A 22484-nucleotide genomic window follows, 5' to 3' on the forward strand; every position below is an offset into this window, starting at 1 on the left:
CCACTTCGACTAATTATAAATTAAAATTTTATATAAAATGGATGCTTTATTTTTTCTTTCTTAATATGATGATTTTTATATTTGTTTACTATAACAAAATAAGAAAATAAAGCAACGTGAAATTAGGTTCAAATAGTCATCACACTTTCTATTTTTTTTCTTCAAAAATTCAATTAAAACGAAGATGAACATATCATGACAAACATGTAATACACATTGAAAATTAGTATTTATGAACTATAATCATACGAGTGTCCACCACAAAATATTCCTTTTAAAGTTAGAGAGCAAATTAATTATGCTTTCAAGGTTCAAATTTAACTATTGAACCCATGTTCTCCCTCAAAAATACAATTAATTCTAATTCTGGACGCATATGTTAATCCCAATTCTCTCCAAATCAAATAATTATATTACAACAAATGGAATACTAAATAATATGCATGAAAGACAATCATTTTGAAGCAAACCAAATCTCGATGAGCTATTTTTTTTCTTTGATGTTAATATTGATAACAATTCGTACTATCTTTTAACTTATGTCAAATTAAGTTTACAAAATTGAATAATTATGTCCATATCAAACCTGTAATATCGTGCATTAATTTCAACTTTTGGAAATGCGTTTAATAAAAAGAAAGGTAGTATGTGAAGTTTCACTAATACACTACTGTCTACTTATCCACCATTTCAACTAGTATTAACTAATCTAGAGTTCGGTTAATTAAAATAAAGTTTAGCACTTTATATTGCATGGATCTCATAAAACCACGACATTACTAGAATCAAATGAACTTTTAAGTTTACGTTCTTGTTAACTACTAGAATCAAATGAACTTGTAACAGGCACGACATACATTTTCCCCCTATTAATCTTGCTGTCAGTTAAAGTAAAACATGAAAAAATTTCAAAGTACGAAAGTAAATACAATTAAGTACATTTGGACTAACATAAAGAAAGTCACCCACTATTCTCTTTTAGATTTAAGATAACATAAATACTCATAAATTGTTTCTTTAGTAAAAATAAATAAAATTGTAATGGTAAACGGTGAGGAAGGACCGTTAGGTTCAACGCAAAAGACTCTCACAAATTTGGCAACTTTACCTATCTTCCAACATACTCCTTAAATTCACCGTCATTAATCATCAATAAGTGCTATAGCTGGTAAATTTTATTACTCCACTAATCTCAGTATTATTTTGTGTGAGATATAAGGTAAAATAATATCGAGATAAAGTGTAATATTATTTTATCTTGTGTTTGGCTGGAGATATTAGGTAGTCCTTGGATTATTATTTATCCACCATTTGTATAACATAGTGATGTGATAAATTATCCCATATACATGATAGGATAACTTATCTCGGGACAACTTGTTTCCAACTAAACGATAAGTATAAATATAGATGATGGTCTATTAGATAGAGCCAAGCTAGGATAGATTAAGAGGTCCCAAGATCCTAGTTACTACTATAGTATAGAACTTAGGTGATTAGGCACTATAATGACACGTTTAAAGACTTACTAAATTTGAACTCCATAGCTATAGTAATTGAAACAGTGAAAATTTAGATTTAAAATTAAGAGTTATTGTAGCACGAAACAAGTTTTCGTACGGCGCTACCAACCAAATCGTATTTTTGACTATACAACATGGTTGAAAATTCAAATTAGTACGCTAATTAGCTGACTAATATATGTTGATTTGCTTACTATATTCATCGATATCTATTCAAATCAGCAGATTACATGCCAAGAGAGAGGTTAAACGAATATGAAGGCAACTTATCATGAATATATAAATATAGAACAAAAATAAAAGACATTCATAACCCAAAATAGAAGGTAGAGAAATAACTTTCTTTTGTCTGTCTTCTTCATCCTTTTTCCCTTCATATGTCCAGTTTGCAGGCGCTTACAATGAAAGCGACGGTAGAGGACTGTACTGCATATATTTCATACTGATTATTGGCAATAAGTGAATACACCAGAGAGAGCTGTGGAGCTGCTGAAGGAGTAAATGCAAAAGATTCACCACAAGCAACATGGGATGTGCTATTGAATGAAGTTAATATCAGCCAGGCGGCTCCACAAGCGTGTGTGTGGGTGTTGCACTGCACACCCTTTAATTACAGCAATAACTATTTCACTAGTAACTTACCAAACTAAATAAGCTGCCTCTGTTTCACTAGAGAGGCAGCATTTCACAAGCATGTAACAATTGACCAACACACGTTCACAAACACGGAGTTTGGTTTTTATTTTCAGCATGAGCAAATCTTTTAAACAGAATTGCCATCTCCATTACATCCTAATAAACTAGTTCATAGAGTTTTTGTTTGCCATCATGGATGTCAGGAATGTTGTGTAGACAGATAAAATTTGCCAATTCATGACCACAACACACAAGAAAAGTAAATTTCCTACATGCAGAGCTAATAGACGAGGAGACAAATACTCATTATAAGGCCATATAAACACTACAACCGATGAGTGAAAATTATAGAGCATTTATCATCCTCTTCATCTCAGTTGACCTCCTTGGATCTGCTTCATCAATTGCTCTCTCAGTAAGAACATGCTTGATTCGGCACATCGACTTCCTTACCTGAATATCAATCATTTGTCAGGAAGATGCTAATGCAAGAGATGCATCATCAGAATTTTTAATGCCTTAGTGCCTCAAGGGTTCACATACCACATGCAGAGTTTTCAATAGTCTATTGATGAAATATACATCAACACAATGAAAACTTAAGATCAAATTTTGTTTACTAGTACTAAACAATAAATGCATAAAACTCAAATGGGCTTGATTGCTTATCAAATATAGTGGGAAAACGTAGTGATTTGATTAATGAATATGACTAGCTGTACTTGGTAGACTTCCATTAGATGGGGATGTGTTTAATTATTCAGTTAATTCATGCATCTTTACCATTTTTTTCTTCATAAACTAAAGAGACATAGTATTGAAAGAAACGATTTGGTTGCTCGGAGCCTCGGACTCTCCAAAAATGTCGATGGGGGTGTGTCGAATTACCCAAAAGTAATGTATTTTTGAAGAATCAGACACATGTCCAGTATCATTTTTGAAGGTCCGGGCAACATAGCCCCCAAGGCTTCAAGTTGCTTATGTTCTATATTATAATTCAAGCATCACTTAAATTTGATGCATGGTCTGGTTGGATTCTTCATGGTTGAAACAACGGAAGTTTGAAATGTGAATTATCTAATGTTACGGAAATCTGAACTGTTAAAAGATCTACACCATGCTTCCGTACATCATTAAAGTTAACTTTGATTTCTCTCGAACCACCATATTTTTCTGTAATTTCTCTGCAAGATAGAGGTTTGGTGTTTCCTACTTCCTTCGATCCATTTTATTTGCCATTTTAAAATTCACGAAAAAATTAATTATTTGTTTCCACTTTCACCCTTGTATTCTAATAAATGTGGAGAGGGATTAATGTAGTGAAAGTAAGAGTAGTATTAAATTGAGATCAAAGAATAAAATAAGGATAATATACTCAAATTATCCTTTTAGTTAATGTTTTTTAAAGTGGAGTGCAAAAGGCAAATATGACAAGCAAAATGGACCAGACGGAGTAATATCTTAAACCTATTCCGTAGGACATCATGTAGGATAAAATGTATTCCTCCCGTTTCTCAAGATTCAAGCCACCAAGAAATTTACTGAACAGATTGCCACCAAAAACTTATGCATTTCTTAAAAGCGATTTCTGAAAAGCATTTCTGATATGTTTACACTGGATACTTTCTGTAGCTAGAGGACTACATAAGTTTACAGAGGATAGTGGATCAAAGAAAAGTGTCACCTAGAATTGTCTCCAAAAGTGCATAAGACAAACAACTGTGGGCACTGGGCACATCTTATGTCTGGAAATCAAGAAAACACCTTCAATCTATGCTGCATAACACAGTCTACTTTCTTTAGTTTTTGGGTGTAAACAGCTTTATATAGAGGATATAGATCAAATTGTAGATTTAATAGGTTGTTTGTAAGTCTTGCACTGGATACATTCTGTAGCTAGAGGACTACATATGTTTACCGAGGATAGTGGATCAAAGAAAAGTGCCACCTAGAATTGCCCCCAAAAGTGCATAAGACAAATAACTGCAGGCACTGGGCACATCTTATGTTCTGGAAATCAAGAAAAAACCTTCAATCTATGTTGCATAACACAGTTTACTTTCTTTAGTTTTTCGGTGTAAACAGCTTTATATAGAGGATATAGATCAACAACAACAACAACATACCCAGTGAAATCCCACAGAGTGGGGTCTTGGGAGGATAGAGGATATAGATCAAATTATAGATTTAATAGGTTGTTTGTAAGTCTTGCTTTTCTCCTGGTTACTCATTTTGGGAGGTGGGAGGAAAACAACTTACCAATTAAAAAAAACACATTCTACTTCTATGTGGCAATTAGAGTATAATCTTAACAAGAAAACCCATTTTAAGATGACACTAATATTTTTAGGTTAGTTTGGAGTTTTACTTCAGATCCAGGAGTAGAATCTAATTGAAACATGTCAAAATAGAGGTAACTAAATGCTTGATTGGAGCTTCAAAAGAAACTAACTTAACCTTGGAAATACGCTCTGGATTAGGAAAACGCAGGTTCTGAGCATTGAGCATCTGACGTTGAGTCATCAACATGTTCTTCTCCTTCAGAAGAACATACCATAACTTCTGAAGATCATCCCAGGACTTCAGACGCAGTTCAGAAGCCTTCCAACCTCGACCTAGTAATGTTTTTAAAATGTCAGAGTTCATCCAATCAGAGAGATATAAATCAATAGTACAAGCACACTAAATAACCAGCCTGCCACTCAGGATAAGAGAACTTCAATCTCTAGTGTGTGTTTAACTAGAAGGCCTTCAAGCATTTGAGCCACGAAGGGCACAGAAACCACAAAGAAGTAAGAGCATGGACCTCTCATCTACAGTGAGGCGGTCCATTTGGCAAGACTTCAATTTAATCGGAGCAATTTGGCTTATATGTTCCCAACATAGAACACAAACTAAATAATAAGCCGCACACAAATTCATAATAACCAAATACTCTAATGGTGAAACAGCTTTCAGTGGTAAATGTTAATAAAACAAATTGCAGTAATGATTAAGGCAATGAAACATCCCCAATCTTGATAGAGAATTGAGCAATAGAGGTTCATGTAGAGGGACATTTTCCCAGAAAAAACAAAAACAAATAAAAAAGAAGAGGTGGAAGAAAAGAAAAGAAAAAAGAGCTAGTGATACAATCTGAAAAAAATGAGACAGGATTCACAATAATGTCTGTCCACACGGTATTCATAGGATACTTCCATGCTTCCATGTATGTTGCTTAACCAAATAATTCAACTTCATTCAATCATAACATCCTTAAATTCTCACTGCTTACACTTTTAAAGTGAAAGAATCAGTTTCATACTTATGTAGTAGTTTATGAACTACTCCGCTTCCTATGAAATTACAAATTAGAACTCGAGAAATTTTGTTGAAACATTATAGAAATTACAAAAGAGAAGAAAATTGAATGGCCATTCTATAAGGAAATACAAAAATAATCGATATTGTGTACATTATGAGTATCCATCAGTAGATTCAAATTGGTAATCAAGATGAGTCCCAATAGAAGTTTCCTAGCCGAAGTCTCCCTTTGAAGTGTGGGGTCTTACCACTTTGATTATTGCAAACGTGGTTTGAGAGGGTTTTAAAAGACAGTTAAACAAAATAAAAGATCCCCAAACTAAGTCAATGCTCAAGGGCAGCTAAATGTCTACAATGCCTTGGGAAGGCAGCCTCTCCTGAGGTCCAAGGCCAATCCAATTGTATTTGTCTTTGAGGAAAAGATCAATCTTTGACAGTTTGACTCTGCATAATAAATTATCGCAAGGTAATGCTCTTGCCTCTAGGTACTATTCAGTAACATCCAATTTATTTTAAAATTTTTGTTTCTAACAAAGGGGAAGGTGTTTGTTTTTTTTTGATAAGGTAACTTTAAAGGGGAAGGTGTTTGTTGTCAAGAACTCCAAAAACTAAAAAGGAATTTGAAAGTTTTATGGCATTTCAATCATGGTCGACATAATAAGAAAAAAAGTACTCACTGAACCGTGAAATAAGATCACCCCACAACACAACTCTCCCACTTGAGTTATCTTAGCCCCAAGCCAGGCTATTCAATAGTATTGTAGTATATGGTAACAACTAGTATGAAAAGTTCATCACCTTTGGAAGTCTTCATTGATAACCAAAGCATATCATTCCCACAACAACTTTGGTACTTAGTTTATAGCTTTTTAAAAATTATGCAATAGAACACTCCCTTTGTTCTATTTTACTGAAGGTGTTTCAACGAGCACGAAATTTAAGAAATTTAAGAAGACTTTTGACATGTAAGCCAAATATATGCAAAAAAAACAAAATTATCCTTTTAATGGTTAGAGTTACACATGTTTTTACTTTCTATCTCCCAATAAAAGAATGAACTTTTACATCAAGTAGGTCCCAACAACCCTTGTCACTAAAGTCAAATGGGAATGCTAGATTAAGAAATTCAAAAAAGAGAGAAGAGTCTTTCTTTTTTATGAAGGAGATTTCATTAGAAGGCATCAAGAAGATGCAAAGCAAAAAATTACAGCAAACGAAGGGATCTGCTCCTGTACAAGAATTTACTAAATCACTAAAGAGCCGACGTCCAAAAAAAGTTCAACAGTGGTTACAGGGGCCTGGTTGAATCAGCTATATAATAAGATCAAACAGTTGGATTTAAGAGAGAAGAGCCTTTCTTTTGGGACAAACTAAAAAAGGAAGTGTCACATAACATGATAAAGGGGAGTAGTGTTTTTCTCTCCCTAATCATTTTTATATCCTACTTTTGATCCTAGTATTGTTTAAAATAGCACATTTAACATTCCAGGCTTCAACTAAATCAAATAGGTAATAGTTTCTGAGCTGCCAGAAGCTCAACAGGGTGAAACTTCACCTAAGGGGTATTTTTCCGTGATAAAAATTGGTGTCCATACCAACTTGTATGCACCTTGAATCCGTGGATACTTGTATCCTTCCACCAGGATGAAGGTGACCCTTTCCAAATCAAACTTTGGTCTAACATAGTCTTGATTCTAACTTCATTTACCACTAGGAAATACCTATGGATAGCCAATAGTAATTTTAGTGTTTTACTATCCAACATGAACCAAAAAAACCAAAGCAGCAGCCAAAGCATTTATAGAACTGAAGAGGCAATACCAGAAACCTAACCGCTACACTTGAAATAGAAGCCCTAACTAGAAGTTGAGAATGATGAAGAAATTATTGAGGCAATAGTAGAGGAGTCTGAGGAGCTTGCTAAATGATGTAAAACCACAACAATATAATGGAAACTTTTTCAAGGCCCTTTGAAGGTAGAGTGCTTGGTTGGTGGTCAAACCTCCAAGGAGCATGTTTAACCCAAGAAAACTTTCAGAAGGAGGGGTAAATATCTGCAGTGGATATTCTCTGTGTGAGAAGTAAAGTGAGGATGTGAACTACCTCTTCATACATTGCACTTTAACAAAACAGATCTCAGACTTTATTTTGACTATAGTGGGGGTTAACTGGAAAGTGCCAAGGATAACTAACGAATTAATGCAATGTTGGCACATACACAGGCCAGAGGCAAAGATGTAGACATGGAACTCACTTCCTACAGCCACATGGTGTATCATTTGGAAGGAAAGAAGTGCAATTTTTTTAAACAGTATTTAACATCAAGGACAAGTAGAAATGTAATTTTTACTGTTTTTTGGCGTAACATGGAATTGAAATGACACAGCAGTCATGATAGACTTTTGAGCTGTTACACAACTTAAGCCACCGGGCGAGAACCTTTTATTTAGAGTAAAATGAAACCTCCAATAAGCTATGATCTTAAATATTTGCAACTAGGTTTTCAATTTCCGGTCTAGATTGGATAATTGAACATCTAAGAGTAGTATTCGTGACACCTGGTTTCAATTTACATAAAATAGTCCATTGGAAGATGTCATTTTTGTGGATTTTAACCAAGAAGTTTGTATTTTGTTGATTATCTATCAGTGACAGGAACCAAACATTGCAGAGTATCTTCCAGTACATTGCATAAGTTTTAGCTTTTAGAACTTGTTGAACAATTACTATATTTTTGCAGCTGCTTTCCCTTGTCCAAGAACTACCTAAACACATGTCACTTATATATGATAATGAAGATCAAATTATACAGAACTAGCTAGGACTAGTATGTGGGTAGCCAGTCATTTGCTATAATAAACTTATTTGCATACCAGCACAACAAGTAACCCTTTAAAGACCAATGAAATGTACTTTGGCCATACATGTTATAGAAAACACAAGCAGCAGAGATCATTTTAAAAAGAAGTATAGCCAATTATGCCAACAACAAAGCAGATTCAACAGAGAATATGAAAGGGATTTTACCATAGACGACGGGCTTATCATCTTCCGGGGTTCTATCTACTTCAAAAAACTGCTCAAGCGGATTAAGGGTTCTAGCAGCAGAAGAAGAAGCAGCTGCAGCGGCTGAACTCTCTGATTTGGCCGCCGCCAAGAATGTCCTCCCGAATAGTCTAGCAGCCAGCATGACTGAGACTAGATTGCTAAAAAGATATAGGCATCATTGTCGTTATATATATTAGAACAATGCAATAACTAAAAAAATTTGCAAAAAATAAAACGAAGCGATCTCCTCCATAGAGGAATTTCGTCGAACAAAGAGGATGCAGTTTCGTTATAAAGGAAAAATGGATGGAGATTGTGATGGATGTATACAATTGCCGACTGTATAGCTGTGAAGTATAAGAACACGAAAAACTTACATGGACAGCTGAGAAAATCACTGGTTGAACACCTCCTGAGAAGCCGGTTCCAGTTTAGTACTAAAATAAAATGTGAAGTGAGCAACTCCAATTTTCCCTTTCTCTAACCCTACTCTTAACTATTTTATTTATTATTTTAAACTTCTTACTTTTTCTCATTGTTTTTATTTATTTTTTAGGGAAAAGGGTCAAAAATACCCCTCAACTTTGGTTTATTGTTTGACTATGCCCTCGCCGTTAAAATGAAGTTATTTTTACTCCTCTCGTTACTAATTTCACCAAATTTACCCCTCAATTGGATGGAAAACCCAAACCAATTAAAATTATCCAATTTCAATTAAATAACCCAATTTTTTCTCTTTTTAATCCGAACTCGACCCATTTATTCCAAATTAAAACCCCAAATCAAGCTTCGGCAATCCCCATTCATTTTCTCCATTTTTCGGCGAAACACCACCAAAAGAACCTCCAAACGACCACCTGAAACCATCACTCAAAACCCCCAAAAACCAGAAACGACATCAAGCAGAAAATCTAAGTAAAACATGCTAGAAAATTTCATTTTTCTTTTTCTCTATGAATGTTTACAAATGATACATAGCATTAGCTAATTAATTCCTACAAGTTGAATGATCATTGAGTTATTAAAAAAAAAAAGGTGTATATCTTTCACTCTGTATGTACTCTTTTCGTTCCAATATATATAAATAGATTTTTTTTTTTTAATTAACAGATTGTCAGAGTTAAGTAAACAATAGTTGTACTTGTACTATGAGGGGGAGAAAAAGAAGCATAGTGGAAGCTTTTGATGTGAATTAGTTTGTGGGGGAAAAATGGGAAAATAGTGTAATCAGCAGTAGGGGAGGGGAGTGACTGAGTATGCTTTACCTTAGCCTTGATTCTCGCCTGATTGTGTAGTTAGTTTGATCTGTTAGCGGTGCTTCAGTTGTTTTTTGATGGGGTTTTGGTCGGGGTTTTGTTGGTTAGTTGTTTGGAGGTCAGAGAACTAGTGGTCTGGTGGTCATTTGCTGGTTGTTTTAGCTTGGGTAATGGAGGTCTGGGTTCTGGTGGGCTGAAGTGTGGTTTTACCACTGAATTTTGGCGTGGAGAGGGTGGTGTTTGAAAGCTGTTTCAGGTCGGTTTCAGGGCTGTTTGAATGATTCCGACGGTGGGTGGTTTGCTTAATGTTGTTCTAGCTTGGAACTGGCCGGAAATGAAGAAGAAAGATCTTGTTGTCGTCACTGGAAAGTAGAGGAAAATGGGTTTGTTGTTAATGTTTTCTGCTTGATGTCGTTTCTGGTTTTTGGGGGTTTTGAGTGGTGGTTTCAATTGGTCGTTTAGAGGTTCTTTTGGTGGTGTTTTGCTGGAAAACGGAGAAAATGAATGGGGATTGCCGGAGCTTGATTTGGGGTTTTAATTTGGTATAAATGGGTCGGGTTCGGATTAAAAAGAGAAAAAATTGGGTTATTTAATTGAAATTGGGTAATTTTAATTGATTTGGGTTTTCCATCAAATTGAGGGGTAAGTTTGGTGAAATTAGTAACGGGAGGGATAAAAATAACTTCATTTTAACGGCGAGGGCATAGTCAAACAATAAACCAAAGTTGAAGGGTATTTTTGACCCTTTTTCCTATTTTTTACCGAGTATTATTCTGGCAAAGATGGGCTATTAAAAAGAAAGAACCCAACTCACTACATAAAATCCCCCTAACTTTTTTTTTTTAAAAAAATAGACACCTAAAATTTGCAGAGTTTTATTACCTCATGGAATTATTTTCACTGAAAAAATATATGTCATTTTAACCCATTTTCGCACTTGTTGTATTTCTCACCTTGCCAAGTCGCGCGACTGGTTAAAAAAAAGTGTCAAACCAACATAAAAAAATCATGTGACATTGCAAATTAGAATCTTCATAAAATAAAAAGATTCTGCATCCCCAAGTCAATTCAAACACGTCCATTGATAGCTATTGAAGCTTGTTGGAGTGCCCATGACCGAGTTAATATTGCATTATTTCTCAAATTCTATTCACGATCACAGGACGAATACTTTGTTAAGTTACCATCACCTTTAGACTTTCTGACTTTTTGGTTGAAAGCTAATAAAATAGTTACAATGTAACTAAATACTATAAAAATCTTTGCATTGTAGCTTATTATATATAGAAAAAGAAGTACTCCTTTTGGTTGAAAGCTAACAAGATAGTTATAATGTAACTAAATACTATAGAAATCTTTGCATTATAGCTTATTATATATAGAAAAAGAAATACTCATTTTGGTTGAAAGCTAACAAGATAGTTACAATGTAACTAAATACTATAAAAATCTTTGCATTGTAGCTTATTATATATAGAAAAAAAAGTACTCATTTTGGGTGAAAGCTAACAAGATAATTACAATGTAACTAAATATTATAAATTTTTTTTTGCATTGTAGCTTATTATATATAGAATATATCGAATTTGAAAGCGAAAAGGCGTCAAAGATTTTGTTTTTCTCCCGCCTTGCTATTCATCCCATACCTTCTCCATCGCACTCGCCAGTCCCTTCACTCACGCACACAGTAGTACTACAACAACAAAATATGTATTTCGCCACCTCTCATCTCCCCCACTTACCACCGTCGCCACCGCCGGAACCACCGTTAACATGCGCCCAAGGCCATAGCTCGACTTTGATTATCCCAACCGATGAAGGCGGATCAATTTGTCTGCTCTGCTTGTCCAATCTCATTTCCAATCCGAGATCACCGATAGTTCACGTTTCCTATGCGCTCTCCCAGTTATCTATCGCGCTTTTTCAACCGAGTTTTCGCCAAACCTTCTTCACATTCCACTCTCATTTCCTAATCTCGCCTATCGTCGGTGTTCTATCTTCCTTCGATGATGAGCCCATAGCCAAGCAAACTATGGATTTGATTATGCAGTTGTGTGAAGCTCCGGACTGCGATGTGCATGCAGAGTTTGTGGCTCGGTTCGCAGATCGTCTTTCCAGTGGATCTTTAGCTTGGAGTCAGAGACAGCTCCACACGGTAACCTTTCCCTCTGTCCTAATTTTTAAATTTCCGATTTATGGAAGTGTAATTTAGAATGGAGCTGTAGAAAGGTATAGCTACATAGATATAGCCATACATGATACAACATATACTCCTACATAGAAGTGTGTCATTCTAAAATGGACTAATAAGGAAATAAAACTGGAACTGAGTAAGTATCTGGTTTTCCTAATTTCCTCAGTGTCCTTCAGCACAGTGCAACTGTGTGGTGGCAGACAGCCGACTGTGATCAGTAAAGCTTTCGGTACTGAAAATGATTTTGAAGATCCTATTAAGATTTATAATAAGAACAGGTTTTGGCAGTATAGCTTTATTGCTCACTCTTCAATGCCTAAAATCAAATATTGCTTTTATAGTAGCTTTTCCACAGTTATTTGGCAACTGCTTTCAATTTCAGTGAGTCAATGACACTGACTAACAGCTTAAGTTTAAGCACAGCCACTGTTGCAGATTTGATTGGAAAACCACAGTCAGAATGATTCCTGAGAAAATATTAGTTTTAGCCAGAGCAGTGAGTAGAAAGCTAAAACCTGCTTAGGTAGTTATTTCAAGTTTCAATGCCAGTGTTCAAGTCCATTAAAAGACTTGTGTAGGAAAACACTTGTAAGATGTTACAAAATAAGCAAATAAAAGATGGGAGGAACTGTAAATGATTTTGAATTTGTGAAAATTTTTGAGTTGCATTAAAATGACACCAATTATATGTTTCCTCATGATGATTCACAACCTTTTTAGAGTAGCTTCACATTCTATTCGGTTCCTGTCTGCTGCTGACCTCTATGAGCAAATTGCTCATTTTAGAGATGGTACACTTTGTATGCAATTGATTTTCTCATTGAGAAGCTAGAATGAACAAGAAAGAGGAAGAAGTTACACTTAGCGTTTCTGTCTTGGTATTATTGACCTGATATCTGTCAAATACACATTGGATTTTAATGAGATAACTCAGCCTTCAATTTGCACAGAGAATTTTTAGTTTCTATATTTATTTCTGTATTTGCAGTGACATACGTTTTCCTCTAATACATGTAATCTGACCCTTTTTTTTAAAAAAAGCTTCACTGCTTAGGTCTTCTCTTGGATTACCAAAAAAACCATTCCTATTGTCTCGAAGAAACGGATGCCCTCATTTTCAATCTCGTCGGCGGCCTTCAATTGTCCAGGTGACTCTTGAAACTGAGACAGTGGCTATCTCATTTTCCTTAAACAAAGCCCTGAAGGTCAATTCCTTCTTGAGTACAGTGAAGATATTCAAGGGGAAATCCTGTTTGTTCTATACAAATTATTCCTACTCAATGTGTCTCAAGACGGTGAAGATCCTCCCAGTTTATTTGGTCATTTCTCGAAGCTCCTACACTTAGCACTGGCAGTTCTCATGAAAGCTCAAAGTGATGATGTTCGCTTAAACTGTATAGGTAAGCTTCTTTAACATTACCCATTTCTGCTTCTTGAGCTTTTGCATCTCTGAATTTGGTTTTCCAGTGAATATCTTGACAGTTAACCATTTTGTTCTTGGATTATTGCAAAATAAGAGGAGTATATGGTGAATAGCTGACTAATTTATAATATATCTGACAAGTATACCAGGGAAGTATGGTCGCTAAAAAGCGAGAATGCATTATAGGAATAGCCATATCTCTCCTTGAGAAATCATTTGAATCTAGAGATGTTGTGGCTCTTGAGCTTTATGTTGTGGTAAACAGGCTCCATAAATCTGTTCACACCTTGGATGTACTCTGACTGATAAAAAGTTTTGCGTGTATATTTGCTGCTGACTTGACTAGCGAAGTTCTATGCACTCTTCACCAGAGCTCTGATAATCTCTCTCTTCTGGCTTCAACCCTCTCTTCTCCCCTCCCTTCTGCCACCATTCCCATAAGGAAAAGGAGAAAGGGAAAAAAGAAACACAACAGAATAAGCAGCTGCTGATGTTAGAGTTTCTGCAAGATAATAGCATCTCTCACATTTGTTAAATCAGTGATACTCTTTGATTATGCAGCATTCTTAACAGTAATAATGCAAAGAGGATTCTTTCAAACTACTTCTATAATTGGCACAAGGAGCAGGAGTTCTTATGATGTTGACCACTTGATGGAAACAAATGAGCAGATATCAGATGGGCCTCTAGCTATCTTGTTTGCAGAGGCAGTCAAAGGCCCCCTGCTTTCTTCTGATAATCAAGTTCAAATAGCAGCGCTAGATTTACTTTACCTTTATCTGTCGGGGAAAGATGTCTTAGAAAATGAAATCCAAGTATTTGTTGAAGAGAACATTGCAGACTATGTGTTTGAAGTGCTGAGATTGTCAAGTAAGAATATCAGCTATACACAGTGCCTGAGCAGTTAGATTTATACGTATTAGTTTCGTTTGAAGAAATGAAAGATGAAAGAGGGCATTTCAGTCGCACTCTATTTTATTTGTTTTTTCGTTTACAATTAAACTATCTTGAAATCAACCAATTCTCTGGCCATTACAGTGTTATCCTACAATAAACAAATTACCATGGCTTCAATGTTTGTTGTTCATATGGTTCGACAAGATCTAAGTCTCTCACGACAATGAGCTAGCGAACATTCTAATTATATTAGGTCAGATTATGCAATTAATCTTGTCTGTAATGACTAATGAAGTAACTCATTAATTTGCAGGATGCAAAGATCCAACAATTAAATCTTGTATTCTGCTTCTTGATATTTTAGCAACTGCTGAGCAAGCATTTAGACAGAGACTTGCAATTGGGTTCATGGCCCTGATTCCAGTTCTGCATCAGGTTGCTGAAATTCCTTTCCACCCTGTACAGACTGAGACACTCAGGCTTATTTGGAACTCTGTTGAGAACTGCCCAGGGGTGGTATCCAAGTCTCAGGTAGAAGAAATAAGCCTTTCATTGACAGGAATGCTCAAGAAAAATCTTGACGGAGAAATAGGCATGCTTCCAGAGACATTAGCTCTGGTCTGTTCAATATTTGTTGCACTTATGAAATGTTCATCTACCTGTGGGATTTCAAGTTTCTTACTATCAATTCAGGATGCATCCAGAAATTGCATCTTAACTTGTTTAATTAATTATGGCAAATACCCGGGTCAACTTTTGAACTCTCTTTACCTACTGAAAGAGGCATATTCATATAGTGTTGGGATGAATTCCTCAAGCTCAACCAACACAGAGCTTAGAAGAAGCATTATAGATGTATGCAAAACACATATATTACCATGGTTTATGAAATCCCTTCATGAGATGGAAGATGAGGATATTCCGGCTGCAATACTTGAAAATTTCTATTCCATATTGCTACAAGATTCAGAAACTGAAACCAAAATATTTGCAAATGTTCTGCTCACATCTTCCTGGTTCAGTTTTGCATATGGATGTTTAGGCTTTTTCCCTTCTGAAAAGATGAAAAGGAAGGTTTATCTTATCTTTAGTGTGATGACAGATATCATTCTTGGGGTTGATTCTGCGCGATGCATTAGCGATGCTGCTCCACATCTTCCATCTGATCCTATAGATTTGCTTTTCCTTCTGGGCCATAAAAGCTCCCAAAATGTTGAATTGTCTTCTCGCCAACTGGCAGTTCTTCTGTTACTGTACATCAGCTCACTGTATGACGATCGGTAAATAGTTTCTGGAATCTTAATCTTACTCTTTCTGCATTTTCCCTGCTTATGTTATCAGTCCTCAGTTGATCATCTCATCCCTTTTCCAGAATTGCAGATGATAAGCTTGTGTTAGCTTCATTGGAGCAATATATTCTACTTAACAGCAGCGAAAACATGCACAGAGCTTCTGTTTTGGGATTATTTATAAATCTTTATGCACTATACAGAGGTTTAGCCAAGGTGAGCTACCAAATCCCCTACAGCCCAGAGGCTGAAAGGATTGTGTTCCACCTACTTGCGGAAAAGGGCTGGGATTTGCTATCTACAAGAATCCACGTAACATCTTTGAAATGGTTGTTCCAACAAGAGAAAATCTGCAACGTGTTGTCTGCCCAGATTTTGAAATTTTGCAGATGCAATTGCTCCAACGTAAACCAGATAAATATCCATGGTGAAGCCAATCAGAAGATAGATGTGTATGTTATGACAGAACTTGTAGCTTTGGGGGATAACTCTTTAGGTATGGTCATGGTGTTTCTATTGGGAGAGGCTGGAGAACAATATTCCGAGTATGACATTGTTTCAGTGGTGAATACCATAAAACATATAATAGAAATCTCACCAAGTGCTTCAGATCAATTTTGCATGCATGGGATAGCCGCTGCAATTAAGAACCTTTACTATAAGTTTGGCCATTCTTCATCCCCAGATACTTTCATGTCCATCTCCAAACTAGTATCCTGCATTCTTCAAGCAGTACACTCTGAATCCCTCTCCGATGATGAACCCTGGGTTGCAATTGTGGTGAAAGTATAGTACTCACTCTTCTAAATGCTGTTTGCTTCCAGTTCCTCTGTAGTAATTAGACTTTTCCTTAATTGCAGATTATCGACTACCTGATCCCCTCAGTAGCTGCAGATGGATGGACTCCAGGAACTCTTATATCAATTGGCATTCTTTCTATGGTTTTGCATCACTCAGTAAATCAAGTGATGGTTGAAGCTTCAAAAACCATAATCCTTAGTACTCATTTGCTATCATTGGTTAATACCACTATCGCCAATGCCTGTTCCAAGGGACCTTCACTAGTTGAACAAGACGAAGGAACAAGATCTGTAGAAGCTCTTGTTTTTGTGCTTTCACTGCTTTACTTCTCTTTGGGAAGGTATCAGTTCCTTTAACATAGGTTCTATGCTTTCTTTTATTTTGTTTTTAGTTTGGAATCTAATAGTTTATTTTGCTAGTGTGCATGCCATTTTACCAGGGATTGTGGACTGTCAATATCTGCTGGATCCTACCAACATACCACAACCCTGGCCTTATATTAGTATACAGTGCCATGATTTGTGCAAGTTATTGCATTTTGGATCTATTCCTATTAAGTTACTTAGCTCGCAATACCTTCTGGAGTTATTCAGCGGAATAGAAGATGAGAGAAGTAGAAAATCAGACACATTAGAATTCAGAACTAATTATTTGTTGTCTATACTGGCTGTTTTAGAAGGCCAAATATTCTCAAGTGACATGTCTGTAGCAATGAACTGTTCCCTCTGTTTGTCTATGCTCATTGGGTGGCAAGATGTGGAAACAGAAGTATCAGCTATACAAAGGAACAACTGGTGTCGGTTTATAGTAGAAGAATTAGTGATGTCCTTGGCAGCTCCATCTTTGGCTTCAAAATCTTTCATGATCCATCACAAGCCTGCAATTCATATTGCAGTTGAACTGCTGAGAAGAAATAAAGTTCCTCAATGGATGACTTCAATCTTCAATGAATCTTGCATATTTGCCATTATTAGAAACATTACAAATTCTAATTTGAGCGCTGAGTTGGTGTTCCTCTTAAGGAAGTTGCTTAATTATGGTTTTCTGAATGATGAACAAATTGCTGCTCTAAATCAAGTATTCCAGGTAATAGATACTTAATCTTCAAAAGTTCATTGGTTCCTATTGTGATCTGGCCTCATGAAGCTTGCTTTTTTGAAAAAGAACAAAAAAAAGAGAACACTGCCAAAATGAATAAATGGAATTCCATTATTATTATGTTTGCCTGCAGGAATGCAGAAAATGTATCTACACAGACAAACTTCAACATGCTGGGGAAGAGGAGAAGACATGGAATGTAGCAGCTGCTTCAGATTATGTAGGTAAAGTTTGTCAGTTTCTCATTAGCCTCATAACGACTCAGCCATCTAGTGTTATGGAGTCTTCAAGATTTCAAAGTGGGAAAAGGGAATTGTTGGAAGAAATAGACTTATTTTCAAAATGTTTAATGAGGGAAGATTGAGCTTGCACCATTAAAGTTAGGTTTGGCAGAGTATCATCTATATACGTTCTTTACCAAAAACAATTCAGATATTTTCCTGTTTTGTCACTCATAAACTCAAAGGGCAGTGGCATCTGCTAGTATCTTCAGTATCATTGGCCACATACAAAGCACTACCTTAGTAATTCTACTTTCTGTGCATCACCAAGTTCTACGTATTTTCTTTACTCTTTTGTTTTATTATTCCAAAAGAGGGACAAAGAAAGTGGGAAAAAAAGCTAACAGTTGACCTCCCCAAATTGAATGGTAGAAGAGGCCCTTTCTTCCTTGAGAAACATTTGGGCTGGGCTAGGCAGGCCCATCGTTGTGGCAAAGCCTGAACTGTGTCAACTATAAGCCTAAGATCCTAGGGGCTAGGTCCTAGCATTAAGCAAACAAAATAAGTCCTTGATAAATGTTGTTGGTTTTCTGGTAGTGTACATAGGAATAGTTAAATAATTGATGGGACCATATTACTTTCTAGTTTCTCCCACAGACGTAATAGTTCCTCGCATCTCAGCATGAAAAAGATAGCTCACCATCCAATAATTTAATACACCTTTTACTATATATACTTGTTATCCTAATTTGTACATATACTAAGGCTAGAGAAAATGATCAAAGAGATGGGATGGAGGACCCCCACTCACTCGACCTCAAACTTGGGGACCCTTCCAGTACTTCTTATATAACGAATTTATCAGAGTTTCTCTAAGATAGCGATATATGCAATTTTTCAGCCATAGAAGTGGATGGACATTGTCTTCTACTTAGAATTATTCGTTATATACAAATGAACAATTATGAGTACAATGACAATCTACATTCATAAAACAAAAAAGCACATAACATATGAAGTTTCGTCCTTCATAAATCATGCATGAGATGAGAAACATGATAAAAAAGGCAGTGGATTTGCAAGAGGGATGTGGTCCCTGTGAGGAGGGGGTTATCTTGTTAAATCATGAAAAGCAACATCCACGTCCCTGTGTCCCCTTTACTCCTTTTATTCTCATCCTGCCCCTTATTGAACAAATAGATTTAGCTTATCTGTACAGCAGTCAGAAGTACTGATAAATCATTAACTTATATAGGTATTAATAAGCTCATGATTTCAGGATCTTTTTGGGGATGAATCGATTCTTTTATTCCTCGTTAAGGCTGATCAATTTATACATTGATTTATCAATTATATCAAGATAATTAATGAGGAGTATATTACTCGATTAAGATTTCCCCAAGTTCTTTCTGGTTTACTATATGCTGCAACTTGTGCTTCTGTGAATATATGGATGAACTTAATACTTAAACATACGGTCCATATCTTTTTCCTTCTTTTGCGCACTATATATCTATTTCATTACTAGAAAGTGGATCATTGACCCTCTAAATGATATGATCCACACGTGATATGCTTATAAATTATAAACACATCATTTTGGAGAAACTAAAACTATTTGCTAGGTGTCAATACTTCATTAGTATTATACTTATTGTTATATTATATAGTTCATGAATTAAATATTGCTGTGGGGTGCCATATATTATCATGACTAATTGGATTTGTTTCTTTTAGGTAGTAACTTTTTGCGCTCCCAAAATGATATATGATCTTGACTTATCATAAAAGGTAGGAAAAAAGTTTCAAAAAGAAACCTTTATTAGGAGGACAAAATATAAATAGCTCCATTATGAGTTTGGTTGAAGATTCATAAAGGTGCTAATAGCCAGTCTAGAAATTACAATTTCTAACTAATTACTCATGTTAGGGACCATTGAAACAGTACTTGTTAGCAATTGAAAAAAAGGAGCTATAAGGGGGAATTATTTGGTATAGTACTATTTTTCAAGAGATTTTGGTGCTTTTTGAAGAAGTCCTAATCGATTTTCAGTGGAAAATTGGCTGTCATACTTTTGCTATGTTTTGATTAATAGTGTTAAATAATCGGCAAATACATTGATGGTGACCCTTGGCCTTTTAATTAGGACATCACATGCGTCTCAATAATTTTTAGGTGAGTAAATAACCTAAAAAATAGTGCTCCAGCAAGCCATAGAACAATTTGGTATGTTGGATAAACATTTCATTTAGTCCTCGAACAAAAATTTAGTACTCTTATTTGGTATTTGGTTATGTAATAAGTTATATCATGATTAATTGGTGAGAGTTTGATTCTCCACCTTATAATCACCTCCCTCGTTTTTCCATCTCCTACCCCCATTTTTTTTTTTTTTTTTTTACAGAAAAGATGATGCAATAAATAGTACTAGGATTGTTTTTCGTTAGTGCCTCCCAAAAAGAGATTGGATTAAATGTCTAACAATTATGAGTTTGTAGATGAGATTATATAGTGAAAAAAATTGATAAAGATTGAACAAATTCTTGTACAATATTTTGATTCATCGATGATCGATCAATTGTGTGATCGTATTCAAGACAAGTACTTGTAGTTGTTGGGCAATATCACCTTCTTGTTTGTATAATCGCAACACTAAATTAAGCTTATAGGTTGGAGCAGGAGTGTTAAAAATGAGCCCAACTATTGGTGATCCGTCCAACCCATTCAAAATTTTAAGGGTTGAACTCAAGATAATTTGAATTGGGTTCGATCTCAACCCATTCAAACCTTCACCCATTTTAACAGAATTCTCAATTGAACCCAAGTTAATTTCCAATTTCAACCCGTTTTAAGTCTCTTTATTTGCATTGATATAATGTATGTTCCTATATTGAAGGTTTGAATTACTAACTATGTATTATCTTACACAAGCTATATGATATTACATTACATGGTTATCCAAAAGAGAAAACAGCAAGTCACCAATTGACCTGGTTTATCTAAGAATGTGAATATTTAGGAATTTCATGAAGTTATACTAAGAAGTGATTTTGGTAAAATGAATAGATTAGCAGATGGAATTAACAAAATCCCCATTTTTAAATATATATATATATATATATATATATATATATATATATATATATATATTAATTTTGTAAAAGAAGCAAGTGGATGTGAGACAAGCAGTACAATCATTCATAACTTTAGGAATTGACATCTTGGAATTACTACCTAAAAATGACTTGTTCGAAAAAAGCAAATAAGAAAAAGCTCCTTTAAGTTTTACTGTTTCCTAACTAATTATTCTCAATTCCGCCGAAAGATTCACCTTCTTCTTTTTACCTTTTTCACAAATTCACTTTCAAACAAAGAAATTATGTAGGTGATTTAACTTTCATTGTGAAAATTTTTTCGACAAAGAAAATAGTTGAACACACACAAAATATCCTAAATAGTAGTAATAGACTTTTTTCATGATTATCCAGGCAAAATAAAAATATTTTCGCTCGTATCCATCTACAAGTTTCTTCCCATAAAAGATTACACTACAACAAACAACAATTATGTACATTATATACTTCTGAATTATACAATTCACATATATAATAACTTGATGGTAAATAACATTAAAATAGTAATTCTTTTTTACATTATATATGTGAATTGTATACTCCAAAAGTATACCACGTACATACTTGTTCAATATTTTAAAAAGATTTAATATTTTGTATAATATTTTAAAACGAGGATTTTGTGCACTGCTTTTATTCTTCTACAATTCGAAACCACCCACAACTAATTTCATTGCACATGAAACAAGTGAGTAATAAACCAATTTACTTATAACATGCATGTTTGACAGCTATTTAATAGAAATTAATTAATTATATTCATATTTATATTTTGTTGTAGGCACTTGTCAGAATCTTAAAATGCCATAAGCATTGTGAAATCGAATATAAGTAGGAGTATGCTTAATTGAGAGTAATATTCAAAGTAAAGGTTCTGTTTTCGGTCAATGGAACAATAAGAGCTTCAAAGTTTAAATTTTAAAATTTTAATTTATTACAAATACAAATCATTTTAAATAAATGATATATTAAAAGAATTAAAATATTAAAAAGAAACTTATATCTAAATTTGAGACTAATTTATTAAAGAGAATGCGGAAGGAGTTTCGTTTTGAAGAATGGCTAGTTCCCCGTGTTTGTTCTTGACAGTCTAGAAGCAGACAAGGGAGGAACTTCTTTTGCTAATAATTCAACTATCGTCTGTAATACTAATGGATGCCTAAGTCCAATATCCAACTCAGTTTGTAACGCTACAAGCAATGTGGCTGATCTTATTGTATTGATGCATATGATCTAATTAATATTAAATCATCTTGACTATCAAAAAAAAAGATTTGAACTAATCGAAAGTAAAACAATCTTTAGCTCATAATAATAATGTAGTTATGTAGATAAATGGATTTATATTTCTGATACATAATTAGACATTATACACACGTAATTATATACTATCAATATATTACATAACTCTATGTGACTAGGAAGCCAAAAAAAATAACGCCACATATACCTACTTAGGGAAATGTATTCATAAAAACTCTCACCAAATATTTCTGTTGTATAAATATTAATTAAAACTGTGTAAGCTATAAATAACAATATATCCAACTAAATTACAATTTTCTGATGCTTTAAAGAGTCCATGTCACTTGATTATAATTTATAAACTATGCATATATTTGTCCTTGCACCTTCTTGTTTTGACTTTTGAGGAGCACAC

The 22484-nt window shown here is 34.8% G+C and overlaps 2 protein-coding genes across 2 annotated transcripts; one reads left to right on the forward strand and one right to left on the reverse strand.

Annotated features, from left to right (window-relative positions):
• Window positions 1-2241: 2241 nt before the first annotated feature.
• LOC125860919 (uncharacterized) lies at window positions 2242-9022 on the reverse strand. Its single transcript, XM_049540968.1, has 4 exons — window positions 8888-9022; window positions 8490-8668; window positions 4617-4774; window positions 2242-2612 (listed from the first exon to the last, which is right to left on the reverse strand). The coding sequence occupies exons 2-4, from the start codon at window positions 8650-8652 to the stop codon at window positions 2505-2507; spliced, it is 429 nt and encodes a 142-aa protein (XP_049396925.1). The 5' UTR covers window positions 8653-8668; window positions 8888-9022; the 3' UTR covers window positions 2242-2504.
• A 2394-nt stretch (window positions 9023-11416) lies between these two features.
• Window positions 11417-18081, forward strand: LOC125860884 (protein PUTATIVE RECOMBINATION INITIATION DEFECT 1). The gene is made up of 9 exons (XM_049540922.1): window positions 11417-11921; window positions 13002-13108; window positions 13188-13360; window positions 13945-14253; window positions 14594-15560; window positions 15653-16355; window positions 16430-16710; window positions 16790-17456; window positions 17602-18081. Exons 1-9 carry the CDS (start codon window positions 11475-11477, stop codon window positions 17830-17832), a joined length of 3885 nt encoding a protein of 1294 aa, XP_049396879.1. The 5' UTR covers window positions 11417-11474; the 3' UTR covers window positions 17833-18081.
• Window positions 18082-22484: the final 4403 nt, after the last annotated feature.

This window comes from Solanum stenotomum, chromosome 3 (genome assembly GCF_019186545.1).
Source record: "Solanum stenotomum isolate F172 chromosome 3, ASM1918654v1, whole genome shotgun sequence".
NCBI lineage: Eukaryota > Viridiplantae > Streptophyta > Magnoliopsida > Solanales > Solanaceae > Solanum > Solanum stenotomum.